We start from the raw sequence: 20,685 nt of genomic DNA on the forward strand, positions 1-20,685 counted from the left end.
CTCTCTCTCTCCCTCTCTCTCCCCCTCGCTCTCCCCCTCGCTCTCCCCTCGCTCTCCCCCTCGCTCTCCCCCTCGCTCTCTCCCTCGCTCTCTCCCTCCCTCTCTCGCTCGCTCTCTTTCCCTCTCTCGCTCGCTCTCTCTCTCGCTCTCTCGCGCTCTCTCACGCTATCCCTCGCTCCCTCTCTCGCTCCGTCTCCCTCTCGCTCTCCCTCTCGCTCTCTCTCTCCCTCTCTCTCGCGCTCTCTCTCTCCCTCCCTCTCGCTCTCTCCCTCCTCTCGCGCTCTCTCAATCCGCTCCCTCTCTCTCTCGCTCCCTCCCCCTCTTTCTCTCAATCCCCTCTCTCGATCCGCTCCCTCTCTCTTGATCCGCTCCCTCCCTCCCTCCCTCTCAATCCGCTTCCTCTCTCCCTCTCTCAATCCGCTTCCTCTCTCAATCCGCTTCCTCTCTACCTCTCCCTCTCTCAATCCGCTTCCTCTCTACCTCTCCCTCTCTCTCTCCCTCTGTCTCCCTCTTCTATCTTTCTCTTTTCTTCCTCTCCCATCTCTCCAGTCTTGGGCCCACATGGTCCAGCAGACAGAACAGCTGAGTCAGATCATGAAGTGTCACGCGGAGGAGCTGAACTCGGGCCCTCTGCACAGACTCACCATGATGATCAAAGACAAGCAGCAGGTTAAGAAGAGCTACCAGAGCATCCACACACAGATCGAGTCCGAGATGAACAAGGTACTGTATACCCACAAACACACACATTTATCCTACTCCTGCTTCATTGTCTTTCCTGTGTAGTGACTTTATTTGTGGTGATATGGGGCATTGTTGACAGGGTGTTTCATATGTTGTCGCTAAAATGCTAATCTTGCAGTTAGATCAGGACAGGTTTTTCTTTGACTAGAGCAGGTATTCCCAAACTGGGGTACGCCAAATAAAAATGTGATTCACATATATACACACAAAGTGTGTGTGTGTGTGTATATATTTATACACACACACACTACCGGTCAAAAGTTTGGGGTCACTTAGAAATGTCCTTGTTTTTGGAAGAAAAGCAAAACATTTTGTCCATTGAAATAACCACTGCAAACCAGGACATCAGGAGAGGATATTTTTTAAAGTACTGGACAGCTTTGTGACATCAAATGGACTTGGTCCAGATGTGTCGGTATCTGTACTGATGGCGCAAAAGCCATGACAGGGAGACATAGTGGAGTGGTAAGCAAGCAATTGCTCCCGACGCCACTTGAGTACACGGCAGCATCCACCGAGAGGCTCTTGCTGCCAAGGGAATGCCTGACAGCTTGAAAGACGTTTTGGACACTACAGTGAAAATGGTTAACTTTGTTAAAGCAAGGCAACTGAGTTCTCATATATTTTCTGCATTATGCAATGATATGGGCAGTGACCATGTAACGCTTTTACAACATACAGAAGTGCGCTGGTTATCAAGACACGTTTTTTTGAATTGATACAAGCTTAAAGTTTTCTTTACTGACCATAATTTTCACTTGTTTCACACGACTGGCCTATCTGGGTGATGTTTTTTCTCGCCTGAATAATCTGAATCAAGGATTACAGGGACTCTCCACAACTATATTCAATGTGCGGGACAAAATTTAGGCTATGATTAAGAAGTTGGAGCTCTTTGTTTGCATTAACAAGGACAACACACAGGTCTTTCCATCATTGTATGATTTTTTTGTGCAAATGAACTCAAGCTTACGGACAATGTCAAATGTGATATAGCGAAGCACCTGAGTCAGCTGGGGACGCAATTACGCAGGTACTTTCCCAAAACGGACGACACAAACAACTGGATTCATTATCCCTTTCTCCAGTCCACTTACCGATATCTGTACAAGAGAGCCTCATCAAAATTGCAACAAGCGGTTCTGTGAAAATGTAATTTAATCAGAAGCCACTGCCAGGTTTCTGGATTGGGCTGTGGTCAGAGAATCCTGCCTGGGCAAATCATGCTAAGACACTGATGCCCTTTGCAACCACGTACCTATGTGAGAGTGGATTCTCGGCACTCACTAATATGATAACTAAATACAGACACAGACTGTGTGTGGAAAATGATTTAAGACTGAGACTCTCTCCAATACAACCCAACATTGCAGAGTTATGTGCATCCTTTCAAGCACACCCTTCTCATTAACCTGTGGTGAGTTATTCACCATTTCTGATGAACAATTAAGGTTTTATATGTAAGATGGCTAAATAAAGAGTAAAATGATTGATAATTATTATATTATTATTTGTGCCCTGGTACTATAAGAGCTCTTTGTCACTTCCCACGAGCTGGGTTGTGACAAAAACTCACACTCATTCTTATGTTTAATAAATGTATCGTATAGTGTGTGTGTGGCAGGCTTACAATGATGGCAAAAAACAACATTGTAGAGTGCACTGACCCTGGTGCTAGAGGGGTACGCAGCTGGAGGTTGAATGTTTGAAGGGGTACGGGACTATAACAAGTTTGGGAACCACTGTACTAGAGGATGTGATGTTTCCGATATGATCTCCTAGGTGACGAAAAGCGACCTAGAAAAGTTAAAAGGCACCTACAGACAATTAACAAAGGATGCCCACAGTGCCAAAGAAAAATACAGAGACGCAATGGTGAAAGGTAAGAATTTCTCCTGATTATTTACAGAAAAATATTAGTTTAATGTAATGATTCATAGTAGTGCAGTTTATCTTGGAGGAAATGTATGAAGTCTTATTAGAGACCAGCTGAAGTGCATTAATGCATGAATCACCAAACCCTGCAGAGGGAGATCATATGACTGACATGTCTTGGGAGGCGGATGATGAGGCACAACCATATTAAACCTCCTCCAGACAAACCAGCAGCACAGCACTTGTTGGGTTTGTTTTCAGGCAAGGAGCCGGAGAAGGCGAGGGAGCGTTACGACAAGGCCACTATGAAGCTTCACAACCTCCACAACCAGTACGTGCTGGCGGTGCGGAGTGCCCAGCTCCACCAGGAGCACTACCACGACACCACGCTGCCCCTCCTGCTCGACTCCCTGCAGAAGATGCAGGAGGAGATGATCAGTGCACTGTGAGTGTGTGTGGCTCCGGCAGAGATTAACAAGGGATACACTCCGTAAAGATGAATTCAATGAGTTTGAGAATATCTTGAAGGTTAAAGTAGATGAACAAGTAGAATGTGCTTTGCTTCGTTACGTCTCGACCCTTAGGTTGAACCCTGATGATGGTCTAAGGGTCGAAATGTTGAACTCACTTGGGTGCATATGCCACTGTGTGCAGAGTGTTCCTTTTCTGCAGTGTCCATCCTAGACGTCCAGCAGCACACTGCAGGTTATGAGTCATCAGATCTGTGACGCCCTAACAAGTCAGGCGACATAAACATTCTTTGGAAATTGTAATACGTAAATGAATAACTATTTGCAAGGGTTCTTCTTGTTGTCGCATGGGATTAGATCCCAGATGAGGCTTAATCCAATAATTTCATAGCGATCGTAGGATTACTAGGAGGCGGAGGCACCCTCTTGTTCAGAATGTCCTGCTTAAGCTGTGTTTTTAATCACAATGTTTTTTAAGTCTTAGACATGTTAATAACAGGAGAACAATTCAGAGTTCCTCCACTGAAATTATATTTCTGAACTGAGTGAGAAATACAATGGGTTTTAGAATGACAACGTGTCTATCCCTGTTCATAAACCCGCAGAGCTGTCCATCTGTGTGTTACAGCTGTCGAAAGGAGAGGACCAAAGTGCAGCGTGCGTGTAGTTCCACATTTTATTTAATCTGTGAAACTTTGCAATACATAAATAAACTGAATTGACAAAACAAACCGTGACGCAGAGGAGAAACAAACACCACTCAAAAATAATCACCCACAAAACCCAGGAAGAAAAAACACTACTTAAGTATGATCTCCAATTATAGACAACGAGGACCAGCTGCCTCCAATTGGAGGTCATCCCAAACAAACCAACATAGAAGTACAAAAACTAGAACCTAAGAACATAGAAATAGAAAACATAGAAAAACACAAAACACCCCCGTCACGCCCTGACCTACTCTACCATAGAAAATAACATCTTACTATGGTCTGGACGTGACACTGTGTGATCCTCGAGTCACGCAAATGTGTGTTTTTAAACCTTTCATATACTGAGCATACGCTTACCTCAATTTTAACCTTGATTTATGTATTTAAAAAAAATAAAAGATTTTCTGACTGTTCCGTCATTTTCAGGAAGGGGATTTTGGAGGAATACAGTGAAATAACCAGTCTCTTAACTGATGAAATAGTGAAAGTCCACAAAGAAATCCACACCTCCATCGACCAAATTGATCCTGTGTCAGAGTATGAACACTTCATTGAGGTTCACAGGTAGGCTTTTAGTTTAAGGCCGTTGAAATGTTAATAACAGTACTTTATTTCAATTTCTAATTTTGGTTAACATGAAGTATCATCATCTTCCAGGTCTCCAGAAACCAAAGAACCAAATGTAGAATTTGACGTTTCACTGTTGGAGGAAACCGAGAATCTTCAAGCAAACGAGATCCTATGGAACAATTTGACTGCAGACAGTTTACAAGCGATGTGAGTAGAACATGTATGAAGGGAGGAGAGTATTGCCCTCATTAACCTTATCTCATTCTCTGACGTTTTGAAAAGGTGAGAGGAGGGTGCGAGGAATCAAGCCGTACAGCATCTGCTATTGACTGGCTGACTGATTGTGTCAAAGGTCAGATACACTTTAATCCACTGTATCTCCTTCCGCAGGCTGAAATCCACATCAGATGAGCTGGGCCTCACTCAGCAGAGTCTACGCACCAAGGAGGATCTCATGCAAGACTTGGAAAACAAGCTCGATGAGTCCACCAAAACATGTGAAAAGAAGTCTGAGTACGTTGCTACCATAACAATACAGCTCTAATGATTCTTGCATTCTGGATAAGATGATCTCCCATAGCATGTGTTAGATGTTTTCCTCAATCTCATGGCTTTCAGTTGTACACATGCCATTAAACAATAACAACAGAGACCATTAGCGACTAGCTTAATAGATTCCAAGTTTGTCGTTGTTTCTAAGAAGCCCGATTGGCCATGATCTAACTCTAGGAGCATGAATGATGTGAAGGTTCATTGAGGCGGACAGGGTACAATAGACAGAGCTATGTCTGTAGCACAGGGCTCAGCACATATTTCAGGGTCTGCTGGATAATCCCCTGTAAGATACGATGATATTATCAGGCCTGTCCAGTCATCCCCATGTGAAGTCTCAGCTACATGTGTGATTAAGGATGAGGACTGGTTGTATGGCCTAGGCTAGTTTTTATCCTGTCTGAAGTTCTCTTTTTGAAAACATTAATGAAGTGATGGTCATTTGATTAGGACAGTTGTGAAGTTGTTTTTTGTGAAGAATTGTGCCTATAGGTTTTATCCCTTCTGTGGCAAGCGTCACTTTTAAAAACGGACCTCCGCTTCCACAGCAATGTTTGTTGGGTGTTTGACTAAATTGTTTTGCGTGAAATGTCTTCACACCCATTAATCAGAGCACAGAAGCAGCTCAGCGGTTACACTGTAGGCTATATATCCCTCTGGTGGAACGCAAACTAGAAAATAATTTTCCACATCCTTGTTCCGAGAGGTGGATTAAGTAGTTGTAATACTGTTTGATTTCAGACTAGCGTCAGAGCCTGACCTCTTTCTCTCTGTCTCAATCTCTCTCTCTTTCTCTATCTCTCTCTCTTTCTGTCTCAATCTCTCTCTTTCTCTCTCTGTCTCAATCTCTCTCTTTCTGTCTCTGTCTCAATCTCTTTCTTTCTCTCTCTGTCTCAATCTCTCTCTGTCTCAATCTCTCTCTTTCTCTCTCTGTCTCAATCTCTCTCTCTCTTTCTCTCTCTGTCTCAATCTCTCTCTCTCTTTCTCTCTCTGTCTCAATCTCTCTCTCTCTTTCTCTCTCTGTCTCAATCTCTCTCTCTCTTTCTCTCTCTGTCTCAATCTCTGTCTTTCTCTCTCGGTCTCAATCTCTCTCTCTCTGTCTCTGTCTCAATCTCTCTCTCTCTTTCTCTCTGTCTCAATCTCTCTTTCTCTCTCTGTCTCAATCTCTCTCTTTGTCTCAATCTCTCTCTCTCTCTGTCTCAATCTCTCTCTCTTTCTCTCTCTGTCTCAATCTCTCTCTCTCTTTCTCTCTCTGTCTCAATCTCTCTCTCTCTTTCTCTCTCTGTCTCAATCTCTCCGCTTCTCTCTTTCCATCTCTCCCTCCCTCCATCAGTGCGGTGCTGCTGCTCAGTCAGAAGCAGTCTTTGGAGGAGCTGAGGCAAACGGTCCAGTTGTTACGCTGCACAGAAGCCAAGCTGGGCGCCCAGAAGGACCTGCTTGACCACAAGATGCAGGAGAACGAGGGCAAGGAGCCTCCCCCCATGGTCAACTACGAGGACGACGCGCGCTCCGTCAACTCCATGGTGAGTGAGTGGTTATTGTTGTGGAGTTGACCGTTGTTGGTTTTTGAATAGGAAGGACTTACTTGTCAAGTCGGAATCCAATCTGTTATGTGATTGTGAACCATGGTGAAACGGAGAACATCAGTGTGGATTCCGGGATATTACTTCCTTTGTAATCAGAAGGAATGCAGCACTTTCCACTCAGACTGTCCTACTATGAACTCCTCTGTCTCTGACCTTTTCAGAGATACTGTATAGGGTCTGTTGATTAAATGTGTTTGCTTGATGATTTTGTTAGCCCTAGATACTTTTTCGGCTAAAATGTACTTCTATACACTTACACATACTGGTACTGTGTCAGTTTACTGCTTTCTATTCATTGTATAGTAGTAGGCCAGAATGTTTCTTTGTCTTCTGCTGTCTCCATGAACATACTCATTCAGGCAAATCAGTTGTTTTTTTTTAAATCTAAAGGACTCTGTTGTGCTGAATCTTTGAACTTTCATGAAAACTATTTTTTACTTTTCTCATCAAATGTCACTGAAATGTCGATCTAAAAATAGATGTATCTCCGTGTCAATCATTTTCCTGTTTAAAAGCAGATGGTGTCGTTATAAACCAGCTCAGAAGAAAAACACTGATACACGTTGCATACCAATTTTCCACTGGTTCAGTCATTTCAGTGAAATGGGAAACATGTTTCACCAACGTTGAGATATTTGGCTTTGAATGGGGCAGTGTATGAGTGCAAGATAAAAAGCATTTTGTTGACTGCAGTATGTGCTAGATGCTATGGTGTTGCTGTTGAGCCTCCTTTCAACTCTAGCTCTCTCTGCAGAGAGTTGGATGAGCAGAGGAGGGCAGTGTAAGCACATTGTTATAGCTAGAAACCTCTATACGCTATAGTATACTGTATTCGGCTTGCTCAACTGTTTATTCTCAACAGATTTTCAACCATATGTCTGTATTTTCAGGACAAAGGCAAAGACAGGACATCAAAGTTTGACACCTTGCGTCATTCCTTAGCCGGCATCCTCCGCTCTCCCAAATCAGTCCTTGGCTCATCATCGGTAAGTTCTGAAGTATGTTAAAAAAACAGGTTTTAAAAGTATTGTGTTCTTGTGTAGTGAGTGTGGAAACTATCCTGTGTGTTAGCAATTGATGTTCTTCAATAACACAGACCCCAAAACAAATCAGAGGGAGAAAAATGTGTTTATTTGAGAAGGACAAATCAAGATGTTATGCTGGTAGGTAGATGTTCAGTCTCCTCTGTCCTCAGCATTTCTCCACTGAACAAAAGAACAGGATGCCATTTATAACCCCCCACCCTAGCCTGGGGTATACTAATCAGAAGTCCTTGCAGTACCACTGGGCCAATGGCCAAATAACCAGTATCCTGCTCCCGACTCAATGTACAGACCAATGACAACGTGGTACACACAGCTCTGAGTTCAGGAATGACATTCCACAGATTCTAAACAGCTGTTGAACTGAAACCCAACTCCTATTGACCATTAATTCTAGTACTCTCGTCCTCTCATCCTCTGCGTTGTGTATTTATCTTCAAAATATTCTTATATGTGTATCATACATATTGCATCCAAATTGTGCCTGTTTGATCTGAGTGGAGTGACAGGTCTTATAGCTCTCTTGACTGGCAGTTGAACAGGAATTGATGATTGATCCCTAACTTTCATTATCAAATCATCATATCATTATATATCATCATGTCATATCATTCCATTGTGCGTATCCAGCAGTTTTTCGACGTGATCCCAACTAGTGAGAAGCCCCTGGGGGACCAGGAGTGGTACCATGGGGCCATCCCCAGGACCGAGGCCCAGGAGCTGCTCAAAGAGCAGGGAGACTTCCTGGTCCGGGAGAGCCACGGCAAGCCTGGCGAGTACGTCCTGTCTGTCTTCTCAGAGGGACAGCGGAGACACTTCATCATCCAGTTTGCAGACGTGAGTTCTACTTGTTCTGAATAAACTAAAGGCGTTTCTTAGCCTGGTCCAAGATCTGTTTGAGTCATGTTTGGCATGACAAGGAGTTGACATGATGGCACAAACTGATCTGAGACCAGGCTAGGTGTTTGTCTCACTGCAGAGCCACTAGGTTTCAGCAGTAAAAGAGACTAAATATAAAGGTGTAGTCAGGTATATTTGATGTGATGTGCGTCAGCCAATGGTTGCTTTGTGTCTGTTAAGAAGACACAGAGACGAGAGATCACAGGCACCTTGGTGGAAACGGAAATTAATTGGCAAGGAATTCTATGGTTGATGTGTTTTTAATTTAATTTGTTCAGATGACAGCTACTAGTAATTGCTTGTAAAGTTGTTTCCGTAACACAAAAGATGATGATTCGAAAAGCTTCCAACTTAACTTTGTAATGAATCAATCCCATGCTCTCTGCCTCCTCTTTGTCCACAGAACCAGTATCGTTTTGAAGGCACTGGCTTCCCAACCATTCCTCAGTTAATTGAACACCATTACACTTCAAAGCAAGTTATTACCAAGAAGTCTGGGGTGGTGCTTTTAAACCCAGTCGTCAAGGTAAAACATATTTGCTCTCCTATCTTTGTTCATACACCCTGTGATTCAGATCTAAAGTCAATGAGTGGTCTCACAACAGGGGTGGGAATGTAATTATTGCTAAAGCCATCAAGCTGTCATGGAGGCCTTTAATCACACTGTGAAACTCATCAATATGCTTAGGTTGTTCATTATCTTGTGGTGTTTGTGGCAGGAGGCTAATAGATGGTCAGGAATAAGCCCTTCTGACATCAACTAAATATTTTAGTTTGAATCAGTAAAGTGCTGTGATCACTGTTGAACAACTTTTTGTTGGAAGTTTTAACTACACCATTTTTTTTAATCAAACATTTTAAAAACATAAAAAATGTATTAGAGCTTCTCAGACAGTTACAATACCAGTTACAATACCAGGTTGTTCTCTTTTGAATGACAGTGATCATACTGTGCTCCAGAAGACGCCTTGCCCATTGACAATGGTAGTGATGGGAAAAATACGTACAGGAAAATATCAGGTTATTATTTTTGACAACCTGTATCGTTTTGACACTATTACAATATAAGTTTTGCGCTAGTTGGCTGTATCTGCACCAGAACTCCAGTATGTTCTCAATCTTCTTTTTAAATAAGGATCCAATTTGCTTTCAGAACTTTTATTTCCCTGACTGATCAAAACTTGTTTTCTCATGGCTCTCATCCCTCGAATCGCATTAAAATCACAGTATTGTATCGCAATACATATAGAATCGTGAGAATCGCAATACATATCGTATCATGATAATATCGTATCGTGAGGTCCCTGGAAATTCCCTGCCCTAATTGACAGTATTAACTCCTGGTTTCCAGATCTGTATGATGTTTTTCAGGACACATTTCTCATGTATAATAGTGCAAATGTCTTTTTAATATCTGCTCTGTGTTGCAAAAATAGGCCAACACTGTCAATAGCCAGGTTTAATCATAGAGAAGACCTCGAGTCCTGTTCAGCTAGCCTGCTGGTGATGAACATAATGGTGTTTTAATTGCCTCAGCCATCACCAACACAGGGCTAATGGTTGTTGTCATTACTACTGTAATGGATCTGCTGAAGCCTAGGAATAATAAGTGTTTTTAAATGGTCTTTCTTCAAGCACTTCATAGCAAAGCGGTGAAATTTGACCATTAGGCACTACCTCGCTCTTGGAAGAATGCGATTTGGATTTGATCATTGTGTTATTCGATGAGACTGGCCATTGGAATGTGTTATGTTGAGCTGGGCCAAAGATGGAAAGACTTTTCAATTATTTTCCCTTTTCTGATGTTTTTGAGGCATCAAGGTTTTTTGTGGTTGATTTTGAAAAATTTTTTTGTAATTGTACCTCAGATTATAGTAATTCTGAATATAAAGTAGTCGGTCAGTGCTCCAATGTTACACAGTAGCTTTTGTATGTTTTTCATTGTACTGCTTGGATGTTCTGTGTCTTGTGTTTACAATTGCCTATGTTTTCTTTTGTAGGATAAAAAATGGATACTCAACCATGAGGATGTTACTCTTGGAGAGCTCCTTGGCAAAGTGAGTGATTTTAGATATCCTTTTCATTTTCACCACATCTGTAGGACAGATATTATCTTGGATTAGTTTTGACATTCATCATCATTCATGTCAATATATGTTTGATTAAACCAACTTCTGTTACTGTATCTCTGTTTTTCTTTGTTCTTAGGGCAACTTTGGTGAGGTATTCAAAGGAACATTGCGGGACAAGACTCCTGTGGCAGTCAAAACATGTAAAGAGGATCTTCCACAGGAGCTGAAGATTAAGTTCCTATCAGAAGCCAGGTTAGACAACAAAATCACATTTTTATTTGCCACATGCGCTGAATGTCCTAGTTCCTATCAGAAGCCAGGTTAGAGGACCACATGTCCTTCAATATAGTGGATGAAAATGTCTGCTGTCAATCAATTGCAGGTCCCATCAAGTACCTTGAAATGTCCGTTCACTCATCTAACACTATTTCACTTCACACGCTTTTAATCTGGTGTTTAGAGATTTGACAGTTATGTAATTATCTCATACTGGTACTTTCTTGTTTCTTCAGGATCCTCAAGCAATATGACCACGCAAACATTGTGAAGCTGATAGGCGTTTGCACACAACGACAGCCTATTTACATTGTGATGGAGCTAGTGTCAGGTAAGTCCAGTAGCATAACTTTTTAGGACTCCGTTGTAGTGTGCAATTTCCAAAGTAATTGTGTTTACAACACTGTGTTACAAATGTGAATATACATTTTATGTCCTATTTGAAGGAGGGGACTTCTTGTCGTTTCTACGGAAGAAGAAGGAAGACCTGAAGACCAAACAGCTGGTGAAGTTTTCTTTAGATGCTGCTGCAGGAATGGCTTACCTCGAGCTCAAAAACTGCATCCACAGGTATGGAGATCTTCGCCTTGTTTTAGCGTTGTCAACATCAATCTGGAATATTGTATGTTTATTATTCTCTATAGAGTATTCCAACTAGGGCTAGGCGACATTGCCAAAATATCATATCACAGTATTTGTTCAAATTTGTGATGGTATTTTATGTTTTTGAATATTACAAGTTGTAAATATACTTGGAGTAGTTTATAACCCTAGGGTGGCAACACAGCAATTGTAAGTGATTTCAATGGGGCTTTCTCCATTCTCCATATATGGTTCAATCCAACTTCAAACAAAAATAATTTTCAGTGTTTTCATCAATTTCTGCATTTCCTGCACTTTTTTTTATCATTTCCACACGTTGCCACGCAGGGCTGCATGAAATGGGCAAAAATCTAGGCCTAGTTAATTTGTGAACTGTTGGAATCGTGGAAATATAATGATTATTCTAATTTTATAGTTGGAATATAGTGGGCAGCACCTTGAATACATTGTTGTTGTTTGACATAAGAACTAATTAATAAACCAGGGATGAATTATTGAGAGGGAAGGAACCAAAGTGTTTCCAGGGGACTCTAATTAGATATTACATTACATGTTTTCTGTCCTCGTGTAGCTAGCTAACATATTCGTGCTTCGCTTATAGAGAGAAATAGTAATGGCAACTTTTTGTAGGCCCTAACTCAACCATGGCTCGTTGGTCAAAGCCTATGGGGAAATTAATGGGGTTTTTGGAAGGTTTTTGAATAAATAGGGGTGTGAACGCTAAAACGTTTAAACAAAGTTGGGGTCCTTAGTGTTAAGAAAAATCCCTAACCGAAAACAATGTTTTTTTTCTTCACTTAATTAAAATCACAGTTCAGTTATCACAAAACATTATTTTCTTGTTATAGCCAATAGGCTATAAAGGCCTGGGGAAGTTGTGTAATTCAAATAAAACCAGAGAGGAAGAGGCTACTTGGTGTATTTGCAAGGCATGTAAAACAAGACATTGCAAGATGCAGATTACCAAAACATATGAGCACACTTCTGCCTTCTTCTGCCTCTCTCTCCTTCATTCTGGCTTGCCTGCTCTGTCTCTTCGCTAATGCTGCAAGTGTGTGTTCAGTCTAGCAGTCATACATATTTAATAGGGCTGTTATTCTGCATTGTAAATTGATGTGGAATTTTTTCGAAGTGTCAGCTAAATTTTTGTTGTCGTGTTAAAGGAAAACCGATGTTAAAAAATTGCAATTGAAACGTTAAGCAAAATTGTCCCTTTGTCACATCTCTAGTGGTAAACACAGGCTTAGGAGATATACGTTTTGTTCTATGAGTTCATCAGCTAACGTCACTTTTTGTGAATTTTGAAGAATTTATGTTATTAAAAAAGCACAAAGCACACCAATGCTTCATCATTTCTAAAGGTCATGTTAACTGACTGATATTATCTCATAGAACAAAACGTATAAGATCTCCTAGGATCTCAGACCTTATTTTGGGGGTTTATCCCAAAACCCTATTATTTGCCCATAGGGATGGCTGAATGAACCAGAGGTAACTCATTTCCGGGTTTTAGGACTACAAGCTGGCGAACTCTATTCTTCTCTGATTTAGACGATGCCGTTGCACAAACAGCATGCTTGTCTAGACCTACACCAGCACTGGTACTAAAGTTTGATAAGATAGACCACAGCCCATTGTTTCAAATGGGAACAAAGAGTCATAGTGGGCAGAACAAGCAAGGAGCTGGGCTCGAGCTTGCGAGATCCTATTGGTTCATTGTAGCCTACATTTGCATACTTTTGTTAGGAAACGCCTACTCTGATGTGCGCGTGTGCAATAACTCAATTAGCCATGCACTCCTTCTAAACATCGCCATTTTTTTTTTTTACTTTAGCAAAGGGTAAAGTTGACAACTTCATCCACTCTGCTCGTAATAGATTCTAGTTTTGGGAACAGAACTGTGTTGAGATCAAATGTTTAATCGAAATCCATCTTGTTCCAGCTTCTCCCACTGCCTGACACTTGGCTTCGTCGAAACGCTAAGCGGATACATATACTTCCGGTGAAATATCTGTCTACCATGCTATATTAGCTAGCTACGTTTGCTGACTAAGTACATTTAGCAAGCAAGCTAGCTAGCAAGCCAGCTAATGAGCAATTAGCATTAGTGGCTAACATAATTAATTTTATCCACAAGGCACAACTTGCTAAGAAAAGACAAACTAGCAGACGGTAGTTTGCAGACAGTAAGGTACACAAACTAATAGTGTAACTATAGAAAGCTTGTGGAAATCAGCATTCTTGTCACGTCTATCTGACCATGCAGAGTAAATGGTAAGAAAGTGCTCTGACTCCGTGGTTGAGCAACCACGTGCTCTCCTTGAGTGACAGGGGGCAGGGCTTGGTGTGGGAAGCAGCATGCAGGAGGACAGGTAGAAAAGACTCAAGTAGCAAACGGAGTAAAAGATAAAAACGGACATTACACATGGCAGAGTTGAGTATCACATTTAACAAACCAAACGTTGAAATACCATTATAGATGGTAAAGTAAAAGCCCAAACCAGTCCATGCAGTAATACCGGTATGTAGTAAAATACAGTATACAGCCCTAATTCCAACAAATAGCCCTATCTGTCTAATGTTCAAAAGATTGCTCATGCTTTGAATAGAATTTCAGTTAAGTTCTTATTTTTACTTCTATATATGACACACGACTTCATACATTAAACTATTCTTAACATAGCATGAAGCCTACTAGGCTGGTCATGGCTCACGTCAACACCATTATCCCAGAATCCCTAGACCCACAACAGATCCACAGATGATGAAATCTCTATTGCACTCCACATTGCCCTTTCCCACCTGGACCAAAGGAAGACCTACGTGAGAATGCTATTAATTAAATACAGTTCAGCGTTCAACACCATAGTGCCCTCAAAGCTCATCACTAACTAAGGACCCTGGGACTAAATACCTCCCTCTGCAACTGGATCCTGGACTTCCTGACAGGCCGCCCCCAGGTGGTAAGGGTAGGCAACAACACGTCTGCCACGCTGATCCTCAACACGGGGGCCCCTTAAGGGTGCGTGCTCAGTCCTCTCCTGTTCACCCATGACTGCATGGCCAAGCACGACTCCAACACCATCATTAAGTTTACCGATGACACAACAGTGGTTGGCCTGAACACCGACAACGATGAGACAGCTTGTAGGGAGGCAGTCAGAGACCTGGCAGTGTGGTGCCAGGATAACAACCTCTCCCTCAACGTGATCAAGACAAAGGAGATGATTGTGGACTACAGGAAAAGGAGGACCGAGCATACCCCCATTCTCATTGACAGGGCTATAGTGGAGCAGGTTGAGAGCTTCAAGTTCCTTGGTGTCCACATCAACAACAAACTAGAATGGTCCAAACACACCAAGACAGTTGTGAAGAGGGCACGACAACTCCTATTCCCCCTCAGGAGACTGAAAAGATTTGGCATGGGTCCTCAGATCCACAAAAGGTTCTACAGCTGCACCATCGAGAGCATCCTGACTGGTTGCATCACTGCCTGGTATGGCAACTGCTCGGCCTCTGATCGCAAGGCACTACAGAGGGTAGTGCCTTCGGCCCAGTACATCACTGGGGCCAAGCTTCCTGCCATCCAGGACCTTTATACCAGGCGGTGTCAGAGGAAGGCCCTAGAAATTGTCAAAAACTCCAGCCACCCAAGTCAGACTGTTCTCTTTGCTACCGCACCGCAAGCGGTACCGGAGCGCCAAGTCTCTAGGTCCAAAAGGCTTAACAGCTTCTACCACCAAGCCATAAGACTCCTGAACATCTAATCAAATGGCTACCCGGACTATTTGCATTGTCCCCCCCACCCCCATTTTATGCTGCTGCTACTCTCTGTTTATTATCCATGCATATAGTCACTTTACCTCTACCTACATGTACATATTACCTCAATTACCTTGACTAACCTGTGCCCCCGCACATTGACTCTGTACCGGTACCCCCTATATATAGCCTCGCTACTGTTATTTTTTTGTTGCTCCTTAATAATTTTTTTATTTTATTTATTTATGATTCAGTTTATTTTAGTAAATCATTAACACTTTTTTTTTTCTTAACTGCATTGTTGGTTAGGGGCTTGTAAGCATTTCACTGTAAGGTCTACACCTTTGTATTCGGCGCATGTGACAAATAAAATTTGATTTTGATTTACAAATCTAACTGAATTTAAACCCCATGAAATGTCTTCACCTCTGTAATGCCAGGAGGCCCCCTAAAGTAAGATATGTGAGAGGTCAACATGTATCTCTCTCTGCTTAATGCAGTTTACAACACTGTCACCTTTGATGGTAACACACGAAGCCCTGAGCCATATCTCTCTATCCAGGCCAATTTGAGATTGTGTTTTCAGGTGAAAACTACTATTTCCAGCAAGCCAGACAGTCGCAAGAAGAGAGAGAGAGGTGCTGCAGCTGCTGCTGCAATCAGTCTTACATTTATCTCAGCACAGCGGGGCTATCAAATCATCTCCGGTGCATTGCTCTTACTTATCTCACCGGGGCCAGTCTCCCTGAGTGACAGCCTAATTTAGCCCAACTCTGTGGCTCGGTGCCGGCAGTCAGCAGAAATGACAGGAGAAGCGCTTTGACAAATACCGGTGTAGCTGTAGGCCTCTTCTCACAGAGGGGCTGCAGATGAGGGCTATGAAATTGAAATGGGAGGGATGCAGGGCGCAATCTGTCCTGCGAGTGTGTACGCATGGACGTCGCACCCACGCATATACGGGGCATACACACTTTCACATACTTACACACAACCCTGTAGTGTACACACACACACACGGGTCATCCCAGCCACCTGCAGCAGGGCCAACCAAATCTGGTGGATGACTTTTCTCTCTGCAAAGTAGAAATGTTCACATGATCAGATTAAAGACAGTATGGTGACCTTAACTTGGACAGTGGTAGTGGGGCTCCCCATCTGTTACAAATCGGGTTGGTTTTAGGTGTCCTGATTGCCTACTATTTCAGTCATTTATTTCATGGCATATTGTTAATATGAAAATGTTAATGTCCATGATGAGTATTCCTGTCGGCCAATATGGCTAGCATCTGTCATAAACTCACTCACTCACTCACTCACTAAATTTAACTCTACCTACATGTACATATTACCTCGACTAACCGGTGCCCCCGCACATTGACCCCCTGTACATAGCCTCGCTATTGTTATTTTACTGCTGCTCTTCAATTATTTGTAACTTTTTTTTTTACTTCTATTTTTTATTTAACACTTATTTTTCTCAACTGCATTGTTGGTTAAAGGCATGTAAGTAAGCATTTCACTGTAAGGTCTACACCTTTGTATTCGGCGCATGTGACAAATAAACATTTGTCGGAGGAGGATGGAGGGAGAGTGGAAGTGAAATTATATTATTATCCCTCCCCCCGTCCATCTCCCTTTAGGGATCTGGCGGCTAGGAATTGTCTGGTGGGAGAGAGCAACCTGCTGAAGATCAGCGACTTTGGGATGTCAAGACAAGAGGACGATGGGATCTACTCGTCGTCTGGCCTCAAACAGATCCCCATCAAGTGGACAGCTCCAGAGGCTTTGAATTATGGTAAACTGGAGGGCCTTTCTTTTTCACCAATTTCTTTATCAAAGCCCCAAATAGATGTATAGGTTAACAGCAGCATAGGCCTTACCCCTCAAAGGGTAACTACTGTAGAAATAACTCTCAATAGCAATGTTCCTTTGGGAGAATATGATTTGTAGCTCTGCAGGAGGTAGTATAGTTTGATCAATTCTTCTTGATGACACAGCATTTCTTCAATACTTGATGGCTGAGACAGTGGGGTTGTGTTTGGTCATTGTTCCAGGGAGATACAGCTCGGAGAGTGATGTGTGGAGTTTTGGCATCCTCCTATGGGAAACGTTTAGTCTAGGAGTGTGTCCTTACCCAGGGATGACCAACCAGCAGGCCAGAGAGCAAGTGGAGAAAGGTAAGAAGACCTCCAAGGGTTCAGAGTGTTGTGTTGATCTCCCTTATTTGCCAGCATATCTCTATTAGCCTGGTAGCTGGATCTGTTTGTGCTTTAGCCAACTCCTCTGTTGCTTATTGTCAGGCCAGTAGACAGAGGTGTCTGTTCTCCAGTATTTTTTTCACCTCTTGACAAGATGATTCATAAGTGAACCCTCCCTCAGTCGTCAACAGATTGTACCTTACGATTTTTCCTGTTGTGAGGTCTTGCTAATGATAAAAGACGGCACAACACTACATGGCCAAAATTATGTGGATAGCCCTTAAAATTTGTGGATTATGCTATTTCAGCCACACCCGTTGCTGACAGGTGTATCAAATTGAGCATACAGCCATGCAATCTCCATAGACAAACATTGACAATAGAATGGCCTTACTGAAGAGCTCACCTTTCCAACAAGTCAGTTCGTCAAATTTCTGCCCTGCTAGAGCTGCCCTGGTCAACTGTAAGTGCTGCTATTGTGAAGTGGAAACAGAACGGGATCACCTAGCGCGTAAAAATCGTCTGTCCTCGGTTGCAACACTCACTACCGAGTTCCAAACTGCCTCTGGAAGTAACGTCAGCACAAGAAGTGTTCGTCTGGATGAGGGAACTCAAAGGATTACTTTAAGGGGGTTGTCTGTCTGTTCTTTTGCATTGGAGTTGGCCCTATAGAGACAACTACTTGAACTACAAGAAGTCATGAAGAGAACTGCGTTGGATGGTCATTTGTTCTCTAAACTTATACCCCCGATTTATACTGCCTCAATCCATCCTAGGAAATTAAATGACATTTTCCCTCTGTGTCTGTCTTTCCCCCCCATCTTAGATTACAGAATGTCCTGTCCAACAAAGTGCCCTGAGGAGATTTACAAAGTCATGCAGAAGTGCTGGGAGTACAAACCTGAAAATCGGCCAAAGTTCGCCGACCTTCAGAAAGAACTGGCCTCGATCAAGAAGAAATAGCAACCTGTTAGGGGAAGGTGGACCAGGTCATGTCATCACATCCAGGGGATCACCCCCTTACAACCTGAGAGAAACACCACAGAACGTTACAGCCTTGATGCTACTTGTCGTGATTGTACTCACGGTGTATACCTTGTCACAAAATCACTGTGTTATTTGCCTAGGCATCTGTTTTGAGCCATTATCAAGGAGAGAGATCTCTGCTTAGCTTGGATCATTGTCAAAATGACAGTATTATTTTTTTTAAACCTGGTGTTCCTTTATTTCTGTTCCTTTGTCTTACTGAACCTCTGCAACTAAAAGTGTTTTGAGACATAACCACGCAAACGTGTACAATAGATACAATTCATCATGCTCCATTGCACATATGACTTCTGTCATTTTGCTATTGGTCATCACTCGGGCATAGCCACGATAATGAGAAATGTCACAATTTCTTTTTTTTTGGGGCCCTGAGTTTGGTCCTGTTAAGGTTAGATGAGTAATATGATGCAAAGGAGTCTGGTGCTCCGTGTAGCCATGCAACGTCTAAAAAAGACTGTCTAGATGCACTCTGTAGCTCATTTCAGTCTTCAGAGACAGATGGGGTTTGAGAACCAGTTCCTACCCAAGGACGTAACAGTTTATACCTAAGGGTATAGTGTCTTGTTTTTGACATTCAGCAAGAAGTATTTTCTTCTTCCTGTAAAGTCTTATTGTGATGTGACAGTTTGATTTGAGACCTGTGAATCATTTCTGTCCAAAGATTTCGTAAAGTATTCTCTTCACGCCCACTATTTAATGTAGAAAACCTTTGAGTTTAACATACAAGGATAAGTGCAATTTGTGACACCCTTTTCCTATAATTGTTTGGGCTTTGTAATGTAGAAATATTGCAATAAGGCCATTTATTTAGAATTAATATAATTTTACTTAGAATTATTCAATGTTTCAGACCCTCCAGAATGCTGACTATTTTCTATGTTTTGGTCTCTGTTGTTACAAGCTCAATACTCATAATTTGAAAATTGGAATGTACCATCTGACTTGAAATGTGAATTTAGCATTTTGTGTCAAAAACAGTCCACTTTTACATAGCTACGAGAGTTTTGAGGAGCTCCATTTTTCATGCATTCATTTTTGTGGTATTATTTACTTCCATTTTTTTTTAAATAAACTACTGTTCTAAATTGTTGATAGACATGCATTCAGCAATGAACAATGAACTTGTTTTCATTAAGTATACTTAGCGCCAGGAGTTGTATCTGACCATGCAACATGACCAAGAGAGAACTCTGGGGCCTAGTCTATACCTATGGTCTACAGTTTTACTGCACGGTAATTCTCCGGTCCCTAATATAGTATATTCGCTATTCCAGCCAATCCTGTATGATGTAATTTCTCTGAGGGTGCCATGTTGTTTCTATGTCAACCAAGCTCCTTGCCATTTGTGCTGACAGCCCAAGCGTGTCTTCAAAAGCATCTTCTGTGAAGTAACACGTCACATCCATCCATCAGTTTCACTCCTATTAGATTGATGGAACTCTTGTCTTTCAAAAAACATTCCTCCTGTATTTTGTAAATACTTGTAGATGCTATAACTTTTATTTTATGCAAATGTAGGTCACGTTTTATGTGTGTATCTCTATTGGAATTGTTTCTTCCAATGATGTATTTGATAAAGAGAACATTGTCTATGTTTTGCGTCTGAATCTGCATGATTGTAAATTTTTAGTATATGTATAAAAGAGTTTTGGAAAAACCCTCTTTCCTATCCATTATACAATGTCTCTTGCTCATCTATCCTGTATCTTCATCTTACTGTGTCACAAATTACACCCTATTCCCGATTATAGTGCACTAATATGCCAAAGGTAGTACATTATATGGCGAATAGGGTGTCATTTGAGACACAGGCTTTGGTTCGTTGACAGCAGTAACAGTTATTTTCTAAATTTCTCCAGTCAAATTACCTCCTGATATTTAAATAAATAAATGCATTCCAGACAATCTAGTAAGAAAAAGGTGTAGAATGAATAGGTGAAGGGAGCTTACATCTTAACTACTGGTTGATGAGCACAAGATATTTCTGTTTAACACATTTGAAAGGCATATACCTTTTTCAGTAACTCTTATTTATTTGACACACTTATAGTATCATGAGTATTTTATTAGTTTGTCTCCTGTTGTTAGAGTATTAAAATATTTGCCAGTATTTTGATTGTTTTTATAGAATTTGTTCTATGGTTAAAAAATAATTATATTTGTATTCTTCTCATGCAAAGTGACCAAGTCTAGATGTCCCCATGAGTAGTTGAAAAATCTGCTCTACATTACTGGCCAATACATGATACAGACCATTATTACACTTGTGTTGAA

General features: G+C 41.7%; 1 protein-coding gene across 5 annotated transcripts in view; it reads left to right on the plus strand.

Moving 5' to 3' along the window:
* Positions 1 to 20,089, plus strand: part of LOC106568339 (tyrosine-protein kinase Fer) — a 37,480-nt gene extending 17,391 nt beyond the window's left edge. For 3 of the 5 annotated variants that reach the window (XM_014138597.2, XM_014138598.2, XM_014138599.2), the window contains 17 exons: positions 550 to 723; positions 2,527 to 2,626; positions 2,881 to 3,064; positions 4,229 to 4,366; positions 4,460 to 4,579; positions 4,763 to 4,885; positions 6,258 to 6,447; positions 7,401 to 7,508; positions 8,184 to 8,390; positions 8,857 to 8,979; positions 10,454 to 10,510; positions 10,662 to 10,777; positions 11,038 to 11,132; positions 11,248 to 11,371; positions 16,807 to 16,961; positions 17,221 to 17,343; positions 18,191 to 20,089. In XM_014138597.2, coding sequence (XP_013994072.1) covers positions 550 to 723; positions 2,527 to 2,626; positions 2,881 to 3,064; positions 4,229 to 4,366; positions 4,460 to 4,579; positions 4,763 to 4,885; positions 6,258 to 6,447; positions 7,401 to 7,508; positions 8,184 to 8,390; positions 8,857 to 8,979; positions 10,454 to 10,510; positions 10,662 to 10,777; positions 11,038 to 11,132; positions 11,248 to 11,371; positions 16,807 to 16,961; positions 17,221 to 17,343; positions 18,191 to 18,327 — 2,274 coding nt within the window. In that variant the 3' untranslated portion in view covers positions 18,328 to 20,089. The remainder of the gene's footprint in view (positions 1 to 549; positions 724 to 2,526; positions 2,627 to 2,880; positions 3,065 to 4,228; positions 4,367 to 4,459; positions 4,580 to 4,762; positions 4,886 to 6,257; positions 6,448 to 7,400; positions 7,509 to 8,183; positions 8,391 to 8,856; positions 8,980 to 10,453; positions 10,511 to 10,661; positions 10,778 to 11,037; positions 11,133 to 11,247; positions 11,372 to 16,806; positions 16,962 to 17,220; positions 17,344 to 18,190) is intronic. The other 2 variants (XM_014138602.2, XM_014138600.2) reach the window with 2 other exon arrangements.
* The last annotated feature ends 596 nt before the right edge of the window (positions 20,090 to 20,685 follow it).

The sequence above is a fragment of the Salmo salar genome, chromosome ssa13 (genome assembly GCF_905237065.1).
Source record: "Salmo salar chromosome ssa13, Ssal_v3.1, whole genome shotgun sequence".
NCBI lineage: Eukaryota > Metazoa > Chordata > Actinopteri > Salmoniformes > Salmonidae > Salmo > Salmo salar.